Genomic DNA, 18,495 nt, shown 5'->3' on the forward strand with positions numbered 1-18,495 from the left:
TTAACTACATACAGAGAGCCCAGGGCAGCAAACCTCCTACAACTGCCCTGTAAAGCTTGTCCCTTTCATTCTACCTTGCTACACTTGGACATGCCAAGTGCACATGCCAAGGAAAGCCTAAAAATGTCAGGAAAATCTCAGTTGTGGTTCATTCTGCACTGACGTGAAATTACTATGGACTTTCTATAGCTATGGCTGTTAGAGCTGATGCCTAGGACAGCAGGCTGAGAATAAGGGAATGGCAACTCGCCCTGTGTATTCTCTGCTGAATATAAATGAACAGCCAGCTTCTTTTTAAATGGAAATATCCATATTTGTTAAAAAAAATCTAATAAACCAGGATGGATGAAGAAAAATGTAATGTCAAATATACAACAGACCAGGTTTCATGACTTCCTGACATAGAGTCTTTGGAGGTGCTCTTTAGGTAACCTCAGAGAAAACCTTGCAGTTTTGCAAGAATAATTTGGGAAATATTAGAGACTGCCATTTGATGATTGATTGCACAGTATTCAGACTAACAACTTTGATAGTTTAGATCTGAGTTCAATTCCTTCCTGTACCACAGGTATTCGCTCTCAAAGTGAGCAGCTTCTTGCTTCCCTCATCATCTCGTTCACTTCTGCATTACCATAATAAAACATTTTCTTGCATCACAGAGCTATTGTAAGGATAAATATCTTGTCAGCTTGTGAGGTGACAATACACTCAAATCAGGTGAATAAAAAAGATACTCCATGCAGGTTTATAAATATTGCACATGGGTGTCTGCTGCGAGAAACTCAAATCTCTCAGTTGCCTTTGTGTTGGCATGCAGCAGCTGGCAATGTTGCTGAAGCTGCTCTACTTGTCTTTCATAAAACATCTGTATTCAGTGAGAAATGACACCAGAACAGGCCTATTATACTTAGCTGACAAATAAATTTAATGTTTATCACATTTTCTGAGCTGGTACTTAGTATTTTTTAGCTTACTATCCTGATTTATTTGCTTTCTGAATACAGAGTAAGAACTCCTTGCATTTTAAAAGTAATTTATTATGGATGGTAAGTAGCCTGGCAAGTTAAGTTCATAATCAGGATGGTATCTCTTTGAGATATGTAAGTAGTATAGGGAAGGTTAGTTTTGCTTTTGAAAGAAAAAGTGAAGTTTTTTTCCAATAAAAGAATTCTTGTAAATTAAGTGAAATATAATCTTCAAAGCACTAGAGCACAACTGTGGGTGTTTCATCCAACAGTACTGACAGGACAGCAGAATGGAATAGCTTTACAGAGTATATATATTTTTGGTAAGTACATATATTTACTCAGTCAAGGCTAACACTCAAGTCCTGAAGTTTGATCTACAGGTAGAAAAACCTGACTGCAGCATTCAGACTAACCAGACTGGGAGCCTAACATTCCCAACCCAGGGAAGATTTCTGATAAAACTTTTGGCTAACAGATGACAATCATGCTGTGAATAGAAGATTTTTTTTGAAGGTGGGCGGGAATGTTTTCTTGATTTTCCAGGTTCTTGGATTATGAGCAATGGAAACTAAGAAGTTAGTTACCTTAAACCACTCAAACAATCACCTCCCCATTACTTACACCAAAAGCAATGAAATGTGTTTGCAACCAGCAAAATAAAGGGAGTTGAACAGGCAGAATTTGGAGATGATCAAGTGTCAGTCTAATAGTCTGCAGAAGGCTGCAGAGCTGCTTCACCCATGTGCTATAGAGCCAGAACTGGTATGTCATTTTTGCATCCACTCACCCTAGTAAAAAGATTATTTTACTCTTTGAGGCAGAGAAGGGAGCAAGAAAGGAAGGAAATCTGACTATGACAGTACTAGCGTAAGTGCTTTCAGTATTCATGCAAATATAAAACAAACAAGCAAACAAACAAACAACATAAAGAAGGTCAGTTTGGGCATTGGCATAAGGATTGCAATAATTCACACTGTGAATCTGAGCTTTACAGGAAATAAAGAAAAAAGTGTATACACTGCTCGTGTCCTTGGTGTTTGTAGATGCAAACTGAGTGAGCATAGAAACTGGGAAGCTTTGAATTTACCCTTCCAGCACACCTGAAGGGCACATGAGTCACAGCATCAGCTATTTAATTTTTATTTTTTGGCTACATCGTCTTGGTGGTGGGCAATTTCTTCTCCTGCAGTTGATCCACAGCACTTCAATACTGAAGGGAGGAATGCTTTGTCCCTGTGGGATCCTCCACATCACAGTGCTGCCACATGCTCTGCTTAGCCATTTCAGCATTTGACCTTCACTCTTTTTGTTTTAAGGAAAGAAATAGCTTGTTTTTTTAAGGAACAAAAGCTAATTGTTTTATCAAAAATGCTTTAATGATGATGGGACAGCTGTGGGAAAAAAAGAAAAAGAGAATTTGTGCCTAACCAAAGGACAGGGAAAGGTCAGAAAGCAATCTGTAGGACTGTCGAAATACTGCAGGTATTCCTCAGAACAATTTCTCTGAGCAATGATAGGAGAAGCCAATTGCATATGCTCCAAATACAAAACAAAAATAAAGTTAAAATAGATGCCAGATTCCATTTTTGCACTTTTTTTGTCCTTGTAAAAAAGCAGTGTAATTTCCAGGTCACTACCACATCAATCACATTGTGATCTGCCGCTAATATGGCTGGAGACAATGCAATTTCTTGTCAGTCATCAATCAGTAGCTCTAAGGTGGATTTGATCAGCAAAGAATCCACAATACGTCAGGCCTGTTTTTATTGTGAGATGTGTTTACTACTTACGAACCACTATATAGTGATTTATTTATAGTAATGATGTTTCTTTTTTCTTTGATCTTTTTTTCTATCACTTCTTCTGCTAGCAGTTTCAGTATGTAACTAACCCCAAAATGTTTACAACAGGGGAGTGACTTTAATAACAAAATATTTTTTTTAATAAGAAAAGATTCTTGTGGCAAATTATAATCAACAAGAAGAGAAGACTGTGGTATATTCAAGGATATTATATTATGTGACCATTCCTGCTGAGTAGAATATTTTTCTCGTAATATCTCGTATCTGTTTGAATGTGATGACTTAAACAGTCAGACACTATTGATTATCAAATCAACAGAGCTGCTTGACCTGGAAGATTTACTCAGAGGAGTAAAATAAAACCTAGTCCTAGTTTACTGTGCAAAGCACTAATCTTGTTATTTCTTAGCAGCTGACATGAAATCTCAGTGAAGGTAACAAAGGAAATATTCTTGCTTGCCCCATATCAGACTCACTCAACATCACAGCATCCAATACATACTGTGGTGCACGTTAGAAAACCACAAGTGATAGAACAGTATTCAACTATGTCCTTACCATAAAGAATAGAATTGCTTGAAAACAGAGAATATAGTTTTTGAAAACCTGTTCACAGACATTTCAGTGCTTTTAAAGAGGGGAAAGTGTTAATTAATTGAAACATTAGAATTACGATGTTTTCATCCAAATCAACTAAAAATAATTTAGGTAACATTTTTATTTTACAGGGAAAGCAGAGAAAGATTCCCTGCTATTTTCCAACAAATTTTATATATTTTTATATACATATATATTTAAGTAAAATATACTTGGCTGTTTTGCCAGTATTTATTTTGCTGTACTGTATGTTTGTCCTTTGTATCTCGTTGTCAGAGACTGATAAGGATTATGGCTCAAACACTGTGGCAAAACCAGTTCATCCAGCTGCAGGAGATGGGACATTCCAAGGAGCGGAGATGGGGCATTCAGTATAAGGTGAACTGCAATCTACATATCAATGACAAGCGACTGACAAAGGCTGTCTGGCTTATACAGGAGGTGGGGGGAGTATTGGAGAGCATGTAGCTCTGTTTTTTGATAGGCCCAGCATGGTACTAAGGGAAAAGCCGAGACACTTCAAGATGGCCCAACACTTGTCTATCTTTCGCAATCACCCTGCCAGACTTTTGTATCTTTCGCAATAACACCTCCTCAAATGATCAAAAATTATGCAAGTGGGCAACCTAGAGTGCTATAAATGCTTACCTTGTGCAAGCACTGGTGGTGCCCACCCACCGTCCTGAGGACCACTCTGCTCACCAGTGTCACAGCATGAACTGAACAAGACACTGGAAGACACTGCACATCACTGGATCCAAGACTGCAATCTCCATCACACATAAAGAGGAGCTGTAAGGATGGTGAAATCTTTGTCTCTCTTTTCTTTCTTTGCTATACTTCTATTCTTTGGCTTCCTTTTTTATAAGTGATATAGTAACATAAGGTTTACAGCCCCGCATATGTCGCAAACGTTTTTTTGTTTACCGATTGACCCTACGATAACATAAACCTTTCTGTCAACAAATCATTTGCTAATTGGGCCAAGCTGCAAAATAGAAGCCTTTTGTTTACAGACCTAAAGTACTGTGTGTACTGTTTTCCAACCAAAGGGACCCATGAACCTGAGTCACCTCTCCGCCGCTACCTCATACCTCTGGGCAAGATGTGACAGTCATGGACCAAGAGGACACTGTAGAAGATTCCAGGAGCTGATATTAAAAGAAAATGTAGGATTCCCTTTGTTTCACATTCTCATTAACAGCACTGTTTGTTATAGAGGTTTTACAGTTATTTTGATCACAGGATGCCCCAAAAGCAGTCCGTTTTGTGTTTATCCTGTAACTCTATCACACTGCTACCTTGCTGTTTCTACAGAGAAGCCCCATCAAATCACTCACATTGAGTCAAACTTGGGGATATTCTAGATGAGTACAGCAGTTTTCAGCACTAACTGATAGGAACGGGTAATTTGCATTTTGTACATAAAGTCCTGACGATTTACATATATTTTTGCCTGGAATAGTTTTGTTAATTAAAATAGAGATCTGTTGTCATGTTTAAATGGCTCAATACTGTGTGGTACAGAGATCTCCATGCAAGCATGAGTAATTTTGCATGACCTACTGCCCCCAGCAGCAGAAGCTTACAGCAAGTTTTACTGTGTGCCCAGAGTATCACTGTCAGAGCTTCAGGCCTTTGGCTGGACTGGGAGGCTGATAAGGAGAATATTATGGTATAGTATAGTGCAATATTACTGCTGTTGCTATGACAGTGCTTACAGACCAGACAAAAACAGGGTTTTTCTGTGCTAGCTGCTCAATTATTCCCCTAATTGTGGTTTTTATTCTGTTAGCTCCACATCCAGGAAAAATAAAACACTTTTAGCTTAGAGCTAGTTTTGGCAGAAGTTTGGGGTTTATCTATCCATAAAAGAAACAGAAAAACACAAATAAAAGCCAGTGTGATGAGTTTGGGCAATACAAAATAAAATTTAAAACTGAACTCACTGAATGTGGCATGGCAGCAATTATTTTTTCTTTTGATTCAACATGTGTGTTCTGTAAGAGACTGACCCAGTTCCAGCCTGAATGTGTTTCCTCTACATAAATGCACTAGCAAACATAAATACTAAATATGCACTGCTATTCTTCAAGTCACAACAAACCATTTGGTAAATTAACTGAAATCACTGTATTCACATTCCCAGGAGTTACTCTATGTACTCAATGTGATGGATACATTCTGTGATTCTGTGGTATGTTTTAAAATTTGTCTTTGAAGCAAGACAGCACGGTGAAACCTGACGAAATTCCTGCATGCAAGCAGGGTGGAAGCCAACACCTACAGCAGCAGCTGCTTTGCTTCTAGAAATACATCATGTTTATTGGAATTTACAAAATAATCATGCTAGAGATTTGTCAGAATATTTGGTGACATGAAAACAATCCCTTAGCTTTTAGAAGAGGGTGCTCCAATGTGTGAGCAACACCAGCATTGGACAAAGCTCTGTTTTCATAAAATGAAATGAAGATGGATATAAACAAAGATTGCAGAAGTGTCTGAGAAGAAATTACAGACCATAACCCAGCAACAGGTAAACAGACTGCCTCTTTCTGTTAGAAACTTGGTTTCTTCTAAATGTGTCAGGAAAGGAGCAGGATATGGATATTTGTAAAGTAATCCTCAAAGGTTGATTTGGAAAAAAGAAAAAAGAGAGGTTATAAAGGACTTAGAGATCAGAATGTCAAAGGACAGGAGCGTTCCCTGGTGAGCTTTGTGGTGACGGGTGACTCAGCCTGCCTGCAAGATTCCTAGTACAGTGGGTAACTTAGAAGCACAAAAACAGTTCATGACACTAGAGGTTTCTTTAACATCATAGATACTGATGAGAAGAGCCTTCACGTTTTTTAGCTGAAACTGTAGGATTAGTACTATTTGAGAAAGCCTTAAAATTAGGAAAAGCAACAGACCGGATGATTTTGTATACCAATAAAAGCACAGTGAAAGCAAGCTACTGAGAGATATTAGCACCTCAGCTTCATCTGACAAAACCTTTAGAGGTGTTGAGAAGAACAATTCAAGAATACAATGAGAATATCCTATAAAAGTAACGGAAAAAATGAATGGTCACAAAGCTTGCAAATTGTGCAAACATTTGGAAAAATATATTCCCATTACTATTTACTTTGTCACAATCATTCCTGGTCAAAATAAGAAAAAACATGTGGAAATAAATCAGCATATTCATTCTCACTTTTTTTTTTTTGTTTTGTTTTGTTTTGTATGTAAGATCCCTCTTTCGTCTCCTGTCTTTCTTTCTTATGCAAGCATGTGTGTCCATAGTGAATCGGTCTCTTACAACAATTGATTTTGAAAATTCAGAACATAAGTTGGGAATTTCCAAAGGACAGACATAGACATGGGAGCTCTGTACCCTCTCTTACCCTAGCAAGTACAATCTCTAACCCAGTTTAAGCTACTATGAGACTTGATCTGATTATAGATGGATAAATTTTTTAATCCAAACTGTGGCCATCTAATTTATAAGTTATTCAACCCAAAGCTCACATCTATGTATCTCCAGCTATGTTTCTGAATGAGACTAGGTAGCTTTCATTTAAATCCATGTTTTATTCTAAAGAAGTAACCACGACATTGTTCAACAGCTCAAGACTACGTAATACAGCCTGCCAGACCTGCTATGACTACAGGCATTCCTTGATGCATTTCGTTGTTGTGTTATTTGATCTAAATAGGTAAAATATATTAGTACTAATGAGAGATGTGGTTTTAAATCATCGCATTTAAATCCTGGGTATGTAATTTGACTTGTTTGTAAGTAGTATTAAACAGGATTTACTTCTTTAATTAATAAAAGCCGAAGCAGTGATTCTGTTGTGGTTTTTCTCAGGCAGAGAGCTCTCTCTTGCTGTGCCTCCTGCACTAAAGCATTTACCTTTAATGCAAAATGGTCCATCATAGGCAGTTTTGGAGCAGTCACAGGAGTAGCCGTTGTATTTCTCGACACATTTACCACCATTGGCGCAGTACATCCCATAGCTTGTGCAATGGCCAGAGCAACCAGGCTTCACCCCTGGTGTGACTTTTGCTCTCTCTTCCAGATCCAGTGTCACCCCATTCATCCTCAGTGAACGAATGCAACCTAGGAAGCCTCGCTGCCCTCCTGCAGCACCTGAGGAGGAATGTAAAACTGTGAGACAACACTGAAAAGATTTTATTGTTGTTGGTTTACATGAAATATCCTGCTAAACTTGTGACAACAGCTGGATATAAGTAACTTCTTTGTAAATGCAAGGAATTGCCTTGTCCTAATCACAATGAAATTAATTAAATCTAACCTTTTGATACCATACAAGTAAGCATAAATAGCAGACGTGTTTGCTTGATGCTGATTACACATTAGAGATTCTAGTCCTCTACTGTAAGACTTGGTTTCATTTCAATATTTTTAGAGAGAACAGTGGAAGAAATGGGTTTGGGTCTATCGCTAAGGTATAGCCTTATTCTCCATATTATCAGTGATGATGTATGCTAATAATAATGCTGTAATATGTTATGCAGTGTTACATTTTTTCAAAGCCACAATGAGGAAAGAAGGAAAAGATTAAATCTCCACTCTCAGTTGCAATAGAAAGTAGAGATGTTAATTTCCAGGCAACGCATCATGTATATTGCTTAGTTGCCTGACTATAGGGTGAAGGACATAACGAAAAAAAAAAATAGATTGAGATGGCTTTTCTTAGCAGTCAATTAAGAACTGGTCCTTTTTTCCCCTGGTAAAAACTTGCTGAAAAGTGTGATTTCACCTAGGGAAGTCTTATCTGGGGCTGGATTAGAAGCAAAACAAACACACTAAAAATGAAAAGAAATAACCATGAGTGACTGTCATCCTTTCTCCTCATCCTCTCATCTCTCTGACTGCCACAGTGCCGCAGGTACTGAGGAGTCCCAGAGGAGATCTGAATGCTCATCACCACAGAGCACTGAGGCTGATATTTACCCAAGTGGGGAAAAGGACTAAAGACAAACCAAGGAGAGAGGGCTGCTTTAAATCAGCTCTCAGTAGCTGCATGATTTGGAGTAAGAACATAAGAGGTTCCACTTAAACTTGAGAAGAAACTTTTTCTCAGTGAGGGTAACAGAGCACTGGAACAGGCTGCCCAGGGAGGTTGTGGAGTCTCCTTCTCTGGAGACATTCAAACCCCTCCTGGACATGTTCCTGCGTAGCCTCATCTAGGTGTTCCTGCTCCAGCAGGGGGATTGGACTAGATGATCTTTCGAGGTCCCTTCCAATCCCTAGCATTCTATGATTCTATGATTCTGTGATAAGAAGAGGCAACGCTTGCATCTCTGCCAAGTTCTGTTGTGATTCCATTCTATGTAAACTAGTATACACTGCAATGATGTACAATACCCTAATTCATATAATTCTTTCCTCCCCTGGTGAGTTAGGACACTAGGACATGAAGTCATCATCCCTCAGGCTCTTTTGCGGGCCCAAAGATAGTTATTCTACAGAAAATGGAACCGAAGGCACTGAAACAATTCTTGTTCAGTATTAGTCTCCAGGTCTTGATGTTCAGGGTGTTCATTTGGGACATTCCAACTCAAATCAATTATTTTTCTAACTCTGGGTAAAGACTTAAATCAGAGGCTCTATTATTTGAGATGTGATCTCCAATCACTCAGTTATACAGAATTGCTGTGGTTCAAAAAGAAAGAAAATCTGGTGCAGACCTGGAGATTCAGTTTTTGTCAATAAAGGTACTAGGTATTACAAAACATTGCTGGTGTAATTGTTAATTCAAAACTACCAACAGAAATAACCATTATTAACAATTCTCCAAATATTTGTTCTGGAAAAAAGATCCAGATCTTCCTATTTTCAGCAAAACACTTGGTATTTCTTTTAAAAGCTTATGGGTCTCTTTTCTAAACAAACTTCACATTTCAGCTTATTTTGAAACTGCCTTGTATTGGAATTACACTTGGCATTAAAGGAGAATCTGAGCTTGTAAATAATGACTGCATATCTGTTATCTTATAAACAATTTGCAATGACATTGTGTTGCTTACTAAGGCCATGAAGGTTTTAAACAGCATTTAAATTAATTTCAGCTGTTGAAGCCCGACTAACACAGGAAATAAATGAGATAATGTCTTTTTTCCTGGCCCTGCCCTTCCCTTCCCTTCCCTTCCCTTCCCTTCCCTTCCCTTCCCTTCTTCCCTCTTCTGTTAACAGATACCTAGAGAGGTAGGAAAGTGCTTCCTTGCTTAACATTTCATGTAGTTCTGACTCCAGCTAATGATACTTGGCTTGTCTGCACTTCACAGCCCTGGGTCTAACAATCAGAGAAACAGAAGGCTACTGGAATAGCCTGCTCAAAATATAGCAGACACCAGCAGCTACACAAAGCAGCTGGACTAACTTGGTTCTGTGGAATGCATTTAGGCAACACTGTGAGAAGCCATCCTGCTTCGACTGGGCAAACATCCCATGGGCCTAAAGGGAAAAGACTGCATTGAGAACCATGAATACAAAAGCGTGGGCAATTATCAAAACTAAAGTGGCTGGAAGTGCTGGATGGGCACTGCAGGCACACTCAGTCCTGGGAAGAGCTAGGCAGAATTTTTCACTTCAGTGGTGAATAAGCATTTGTGTGTGAGAGAGACATGGCAAAAAAGGAGGCTGGCCCTTTCAGTCAGGAGCTGCAGGTGGGGAAAGACAAAAATGACGAGTTGAGAGTACAGAATATTTCTCTCTTAGTTGATCTTATTTCTGTAATTATGGACATGCTTGACTTCTTTTTTCATTTTTCTTTTTTCTTTTCCCCTTACCATCATGGAAGTGCTTTAGGAGTGCTGAAAAGACATGAGGTAAAGAGCGTTCAGCATGTGTGGGCAAAGCCCAGTTACCCACTCTGCATCTTACCAACATAGAGCTGGCTGTATAACTCCAGTCGCGTGTGACCTTCTGTTGGTGCTTTCCGGACTTCCACGGGTAACTGGTCTACCTGCAGGCTAGCCTGTTTGACATTCCTCTCAGCATTGACCCGATGCCACTGGTCATCATTGAGCTGGTTGGGAGATCTAACGACGATTTCCACGGGCCCATTTCCAACATCAAATGAAAAGGAAACCTCCGTAGCAGCTGAAACACCAAGCAAAAGAGAACTTGTCTTACATTGTAAACAAATTCACTTATACTTCCAAAACAGAAAGGAGTCATATTTACTAGAAATATGTACTGCTCAGCCACCTTTCAGAAGTTATAAGCTTGTTCAGCATTCAGTTCATTCTAACTTGAGTAGGAGTTAAAGCATTTCCAAGGAAGCCATTGTCAAAAGTTTCTCTAGCAGGTGATGGAAATCAAATCAGTTTGGTTTGTAAAATTTAACCAGAATAAATAATATCCTTGAAAATGATTTTTTATTTCAACTAGGAATTTCAATAATATTGGAAAAACCTGCTCACCAGCTTTTAGAAGAAAACATCAACAGACCATGAAACAGTGACATTAATTTTTGTTTTCTTCAGCTTTCCAGTTTCTACAGGTTTTTTAGGCAAATATGCATTTTGACAAAGAAGTGGTGCAGAAGAATTCTACTCTTTTTTTTTTTTTCTTTTGAGGGGCAATTAATTTTTACAATGAACTTACGATGCAGTGGTAATGACCTCTGTGAGATTTTACGGCTGAAAAAGAAATAGATTCTTAGCAAGTTCTACAGTGCTCTATTTATAGTAGATGATTCAAAATATGTTTAAAAATTTTACAAATGTCCATTAGGCATACTAGACATTCCTCCACATGATCCGCAGCAAACTTTGACTGTCCCTCTGGTTTTTGGTTTATATATTTTTTTTCTGTTAATTATATCATGGTGGCAAAACACCAGGTAATAGGGTTATTGGAAAATGGATTAGCCATTATAGCATTCACAGAGGAGGATACCAGACAGAAGTAAAGATGATCAGGAGTTCCATTTAATGTGTTTTTCTCACATATAAAATCAAAAAGCCAGAGTGCCCTTTTAACTTTTCTGAAAAATCTCGGATGCCCAATTATGGTCTCAGTGTTCCGGTACAGTGTGGTATCTTGTTTAGTTGAATTAATAAAACAGTCTTATAAAAATATTGCTCAATAATGCTATTCAATTGTGGTAGAGGCACCACTGCATGATCATTATCACTAACAATACTGATAAACAGTGTGAAATATTTTGGTATGTGGCCTAATAGATTTTCATGATGTTATGTCAGGCTGAATTAAATGCTTTTTTATGAAAAATGGAAAGATAGGAATAAACTTTTTACAGAGAATGTTCTCTCAAAACAAATTTATTATACAAATGACACCTCTGATATTTTTCTGTAAAACTGGATATTTCCAAAAGAAAAAATTAAAAGCATATTTTATTGCTGTTATACTCCCTGTTCTCTGCTGAATAAAATAATTTCATTTACTGAATTAACTGTCTTTCATAAGCCATGAATTTAGCCTGTTTGGCCATTTGCACTTTACAAGACAGAAAATCTGTATGAGACAAAGCTTGCCATTAAATAAAGACATTTCATTTTAATGTTACCGTGTCTTATAACTTAAGCATTTCTGCCAGTAAACTCAGGCAAATTAGGAATAAAAGTGTCTCCAGTACTTAAGTTGTATGTTGTGTCCAAGCCTACTTTCAAAGGCGTGTGTGTAATTTTCCTTTACTTCTTGCTTTGAAGAATCACCTCAGAACTCTTCACTGTCAGGCTTGATTTGCTTCCCAAAAGCTGTCTTTCTACAAGGCTGTAAAATAAGGACCCCTTAGCAGACTTTTCATCTTATTCTGAGGCAACTGATAGCACTGTTGATATTGCTTGTGGGTACCTCATCCAGGATTTTGAAAAACCTCTGCAAGAATGCTTCTTTCTTTGCAAGCTCTTGGTCTTCTGGATGGAAGCATCTTTAATTTTTTAAAGGAAGATTATTCTTCCTTTAAAAGAAAAAGTGTAGAGAAGTGGCAAATAGAAAATAGAAGGTCTGTGCCTGCATAGTCTAGCTTTATGCATGTCTTTAAACTGAAACCTGTACCACAGTCTGAAAGACTTATAGTGAGAATGGAGAAAATTATTCCCTCTGACATAAGAGTACCATTTGTACAGATTCATATTATATTTTGATATTTAATCCTATAGTTAGGGAAGGCAAAGCATTCCAGAAAAGTATTGTCATCAAAGACCATTTTCAGCGCATGTATGGGCTGCTGTGGAGAAAGTTGATTCTGTCTCAGTCAGACCTAATACAACATCAAACTTTTTCAGTGCAACTAGTTATGTAGACAGGTAGCAATTATTTAGGGTTTTTGCTAAGTACAGTTTACTTTTCAATCTCTCACATTATCTACACATACAACTCTTGCATGATGTGGCATCTTTGAGTCGAATACATCCTTGGTTGACATGACAGCGGTATTATTCTGTCAGACTTTTCAAGAAGATGATTAAAAGACATCTAACATACATGTGCACATGTGACTCTTTATTCACATTGACCCACTGAACAAGTGCGGGATTTTTTCAGAAACATGTAGAAAATGAGCTGCATGGGTCTGAGAGATTTCTACTGGTCAGTCACTTTATAGCTCATGAATTGAGTTTTCCTAATGTTAATTTTATTTTGTATTGAACCAAATACCATAAAGCACAAACTAGTTGTTCTAAGAAATGAGAACAAATGTCTGAAATCACTTAATTATAAAATTTTTTAAAAAGGAAAAAAGTGGGGTTTAGTATATTCAGTCAGTACAAGGTTTTGTGACACAAACTTCATAAAATTGACCAAGGGTGAAATATTTATGTGCACCTGCCACATACATTCACTCAATAAATGGAGGCTTGTGGCTTAGTTTTACTCTTTCTGTGCCTTGTGCAATTACATATATGAAATCTGAACACGTTTCTTTCATCTATTCAATTTTCTAAGGGCTCAGGTTATTGTCAGCCATCTGTTCAGAACATGGAAGTGCAGCTCTGGAAAACAAAATGCCCTTTTCATTTTTTTGTTCTGTGTTCTTGTTTTTTAGCTCTATTTAGAAACCCACCATTTCCTCATTCTAAATCTATGAGGCATTTGCCCATAAAAAGGAAGGGACATGACCGAGCCACCCTGCAAGAAGACCTGGATAGACCAAAAGAAAGGGCTAACAAGAACCTTATGAAGTTGAACAAGGACAAGGGTAAGGTCTTGCACTTGGGAAAACATAATCCAGGAGTGCAGCACAGGCTGGGATCTACTCAGCTGGCGAGCAGCGCTGTGGCAAGGGACCTGGGGGTCCTGGTGGACAACAAGCTCAATATGAATGAACAGTGAGCTGCTGCAGTAAAGAAAGCCAACAAGATGCTGGGTTGCATTAGCAAGGGCATCACCAGCAGAGACAAAGAAGTCATTGTCCCACTCTACTCAGTGCTTGTCAGGCCACATCAGGAATACTGTGTTCAGTTTTGGTCCCTGCTATATAAAAAAGATATGGACAGGCTGGAGCAGGTCCAGAGAAGGGCCACACAGATGATCACAGGACTGGGAAGCTGCCATATGAGGAAAGGCTGAGAGAACTGGTCTTGTTCAGCCTTGAGAAAAGGCAGCTTAGAGGAGACATCATCACCATGTTCCAGTATTTAAAAGGTGGCTACAAAGAAGACTGAGATTCAAATTGGTGAGAAGGTGAGATTCAAATTGGACACAAGAGGGAAGTTTTTCACTATGAGAACAATCAGCCATTGGAATAATCTCCCCAGGGAAGTGGTGGATTCCCCAACATTGGCCACTTTTAAGATTCAACTGGAGAGCGTGCTGGGCCATCTTGTCCTTGTGTTCGCTTTCAACCTGGTATTCTATGGCTGCAGTGTCTGTGGGATTCTGTGTTCCTTGGGTCCTGCCTTTCAAGGCTTTCTGGTAGATATACTTCAGTTAAACACAAGTTCTGAAGCTAAACTGCATACGAAGTAGCATGCACTTCTATGTCCTCTGCTATGCACAAGGTCAGGGTAAATGAGCTGATAGACTTTTCTGGCATTCAAGATCTATGAACAGCTAGGTTTCTCATTTTCCTAGAACTCCTTGTGTTTCAAGTCTCTTTTTTTACTGTTTTCCTAGTTTGATCTTTGTTGATAAATTGGAGGCTAGGATCTCTAGCTATAATGAGGCTGCCAGTAAAGAAAGAGATGCTGACAGACAGGTGGGTGCTCACAACATGCCAAGCAGTAGGTGGAGGTTCCCAAGACAAAATAGCTGTTAAAAAAAAAAAAAAAGGAGGAGGGATTACAACCCTTTTCACAGTCAGTTTGTATGCCTATCTCTCTATTTCTCTCCTACTCTCCCATTGTCCTTTATATGAAACATGTATTTTCATCTCCTCCCTTACACTTACTTTCCCTGATGTATTTTTATACCCTGCAGTGGGACTCACTGATGTTTTAGTTGACTTACATCAAAGGGAATGGTATGTAACTTCTTTAGGATCCTTCTGACATTCCATTCTTAGAACATAAATGCCTTGCTACAGCTAGAATCGGAACTTGCTTGACTGTAAAACAGAGTACAACAATAAGCTATAAACTGTAGACTAAAACCTACCAGACAAATATTTCCCCCTCCACTTCCCTTGCTTGTTCCATGAAAAAACCAGCTTGAAAATATTCTTTTCTCTGTAAGGGCAACATCTACCAAACTTCCTGGACAGCTGGTTTGTAAATACACCTCTGACCAAGGGCTCACTGACTAAACCAGTAGATAGAATTCAGTGAATTGATTGCAAATTAATGAAAACTTAATACACAGGGATGCTAAATGTATCTAGAGCTAGTGGCTTATGTATCTTTATATGGAATTAATCACCAGGGTCAAGATCAGGTCTCATATCTGTAGTCAACGAAATCCTTTCCATTAACTGCAGTAGACTGTGGATAGAATAGATGGCTTCCCAGGATTTGAAAGCAACTATCTTGTCTACCTTTCCTGCTTAGACAGCTGAGTTTAAAGACAGTTTCCCAAAGTCATTACCTGCCCTGCTGCCCTCATTTGCATAGGGGTAAGAGATAGCCATGCCAAAGCTGACATTACCGCACTGATAGGTTGTTCCGGGCTGCTGAAAGTATGTGGAAAGGGCTACAAATGCTGCTCTGAAGTGTCATATTGGAACACAGAACTGGCTTTGAGGAGGACACTTCTCAAGGGACCTAACTAAAAATTAAAGCCACCAAAAAACATCTCAGAGAGAAATTATTGATCCAAATTGCTTGACTGTAATGCGGGAATTACCGTGTAGCTTGGCTGTCTGTTAATAATTGGGTAGTTGTCAAAAATAATGACCATATTTACAGTAATTGGACTAAGCATCTGGAAGATTTCATCATTTATCTAATTCCCAAATGAAATGGCCATTTGAACTAATGAGCAAAAGCTTCAGTCATTTGACCAAATGACTGTGCACATCTATGCCCAACACTGCAGTGATCCCTGAGCTAAATGCCAAATGAACTAGCTCTGGAAGCTGCACAGCTGCATCAGCATGTTGCTGTGCCAAGAGTAATTAGTTCTAATGAGAAGCTACACTGCACCTAGGATCAAACCCAGCATAGCTGAGTGCTGATTTACGTGGACTGGCTATCTTTCTTAGAATTAGCTCAGGTATCTCTCTAACATGGGGATTCATTGTGCAGACTAGACACATTCTACATTTGCCTGTAGGTTGGCAAGTCAGACAAACAAACAAAAAATCATACAACTTTACACTCTCTTTGACCTTATGCAGTCATTTATGTAAGTGTCAAGAAGGAAAAAACATCTACTTCTCATGGCATAAATCCGTCCAAAAGATATAATATAATAAGAAGTGAGGCTCGGGGTTTTTCTGAACCTTTAGACCAAGCTGTTCTTCTGTATGGAATAAACAATCTGTTGGACAGTCACAGAACCAGAGAACCATAACATGGTTTGGGTTGGAAAGGACCTTTAAAGATCATCTAGTCCAACCCCCTTACCATGGGCAGGGACATCTTTCAGTAGATCAAGTTGTTCAGAGCCCTGTCCAGCCTGGCCTTAAACTCTTGCAATGATGGGGCATCAACAACTTCTCTGGGCAACCTGGTCTAGTGTCTCATCACCCTCACAGTAAATAATTTCTTTTTATAACCAGTTTAAATCTACCCTCTTTCAGTTTGAAACCATTGCCCCTTGCCCCCTTGTCCTGTCACTACAAACTTTCATAAAAAGCCCTTCCCCATATTTCTTATGAGCCCCTTTTATATATTGAAAGGTGCTATAAGATCTCCCTGGAGCCTTCTCCAGGCTGAACAATCCCAACTCTCTCAGCCTTTCTTCATAGAAAACGTGTTCAGCCCTGTGACCACTTCCATGGCCCTCCTCTAGGCCCACTCTAAGAGGTCCAAGTCTGTCTTGTGCTGGGGGCTCCAGAGCTGGACACAGTACTCCAAGTGGGGTCTCAGAAAGTGAAGTAGAGGAGGAGAATCATCTCCCTCAACCTGCTGGCCACACTTCCTTTTGTGCAGCCCAAGATACGTTTGGCTCTCTGGGATGCAAGTGCACATTGCTGGCTCATGTCTAATTTTTTCTCCACCAGTACCCCCAAGTCTTTCTTGGCAGGGCTGCTCTCAATCCATTCATCACCCAGTCTATAGTGATACTGGAGACTGACCTGGCCTTGTGGAATCTCGTGAGGTTGACATGGGCCCTCCAGCCTGTACAGGTCCCTCTGAATGGCATTCCTTCCATTAAGCTATCAACTGCACCACTCAGCTTAGTGTCATCTGCAAACTTGCTGAGTGTGTACTCAATCTCACTGATGAAGATATTAAATAGCATTGGTACCAGTGCAGACCCTTGAGGGACACCACTCATTACTGGTTTCCACTTGGATATTGAACCACTGTAACTCTTTGGATGTGGCCATCCAGCCAGTTCATTATCCATCTAAGAGTCCATCCATCAAATGCATATCTCTCCAATTTAGCATCAAGAATGTTGTGGAGGACCGTATCAAAGGCCTTATAGAGGTCTGGATGACATCAGTAGCTCTTCTGTCCACTGATAGTCACTCCATTGTAGGAGGCTGCTGGATTAGTTAGGCCTTGATGTTCAGAGACTTGAGATATGAGAGATGTCATCATAGTTATTGATAAAATATTACTTCCCTGTGAAAAAGGAGGTAGAGTGGCTGCTTCAGCATTAACATTTTAACAATATAACTGTAAAGTTAGTTTTTATATATGAGTGACTTCAGACATTTTGTAACAGCATTACTGATTTCTGCTCAGTGAAATTGTTGTTGCCTGGAGAACATATTTTTAAAGACATTTTACCTTCAGTTGTAGGAAGTCTAGAAATATGTACTGGAAGAAGAACTGAATGTAACTTCTCAATGAAAGGTAAAGGAATGAATACACGTATAACTGAATCACTTCGACCATTAAAGGTTTGGAAAAAAATGATACCACGATATTTAGAAAAGATACAAGTAGAAATCCAAGGGTACTTTTTTCAAAGATTAAAGAAAACTAACTTATGCTGAATAGGATTTATTAAAGTCCTCTTCAAATTTTCAGGAAAACAGAACTCTTCATAAGCTTCTGTTGACCTTTTCAGTTTCTTTTTAGATAATGTTTTCATTTTGAAAACCTCAAAGTATCCTACAGACCAAAAAACCTAATCAGAATTAAAAATAAAGGTTTTGGCTGCAGCCTGAGGGCATTAATTCAGTCTCTGCTGTGCGTAGTAACTACATGTGGTAGTTGCAAACTTGCAGTGACATTTCTTTGCGAATGGACAGGGAATTAGATCTACTGAAAGACAGTGTCCTGATTCAGCAAGAGTTGCTGTTTTCTTATGCATATGACTCTGTTGTTACACTCTAAGACAAGGCTGCACACAAATTTTTTCCTTTATATTTCAAAGATGTGAATTTCACTACAGTATTGTCCTTCTTCCATAATACTTTCACATCTTCTTTTCAGTAAGATTTACAACTGCACCAGTAATTTAAACAACTGGACAAATAATAAGTCTGTCTTGGCCTTCTCTTTACAGGAACCAGGTGTCTTTGGATTTATGGGAATTAGATATAGTAAAACCCTTCTTTCATAATTTCATTTTATGACTGTTCAAA

At 38.8% G+C, this 18,495-nt stretch overlaps 1 protein-coding gene across 1 annotated transcript in view; it reads right to left on the bottom strand.

Moving 5' to 3' along the window:
* The window catches only part of CNTNAP2 (contactin associated protein 2), a gene marked incomplete at its 5' end in the record, with an annotated part of 1,159,740 nt that overhangs the window by 95,109 nt on the left and 1,046,136 nt on the right, over positions 1-18,495 (bottom strand). Inside the window, 2 exons of the mRNA XM_082045698.1 lie at positions 7,266-7,502; positions 10,263-10,481. Of these exons, the coding sequence (XP_081901824.1) occupies positions 7,266-7,502; positions 10,263-10,481 (456 nt within the window). The remainder of the gene's footprint in view (positions 1-7,265; positions 7,503-10,262; positions 10,482-18,495) is intronic.

This window comes from Streptopelia decaocto, assembly GCF_964273445.1.
Source record: "Streptopelia decaocto genome assembly, chromosome: 2".
Taxonomy (NCBI): Eukaryota; Metazoa; Chordata; class Aves; order Columbiformes; family Columbidae; genus Streptopelia; species Streptopelia decaocto.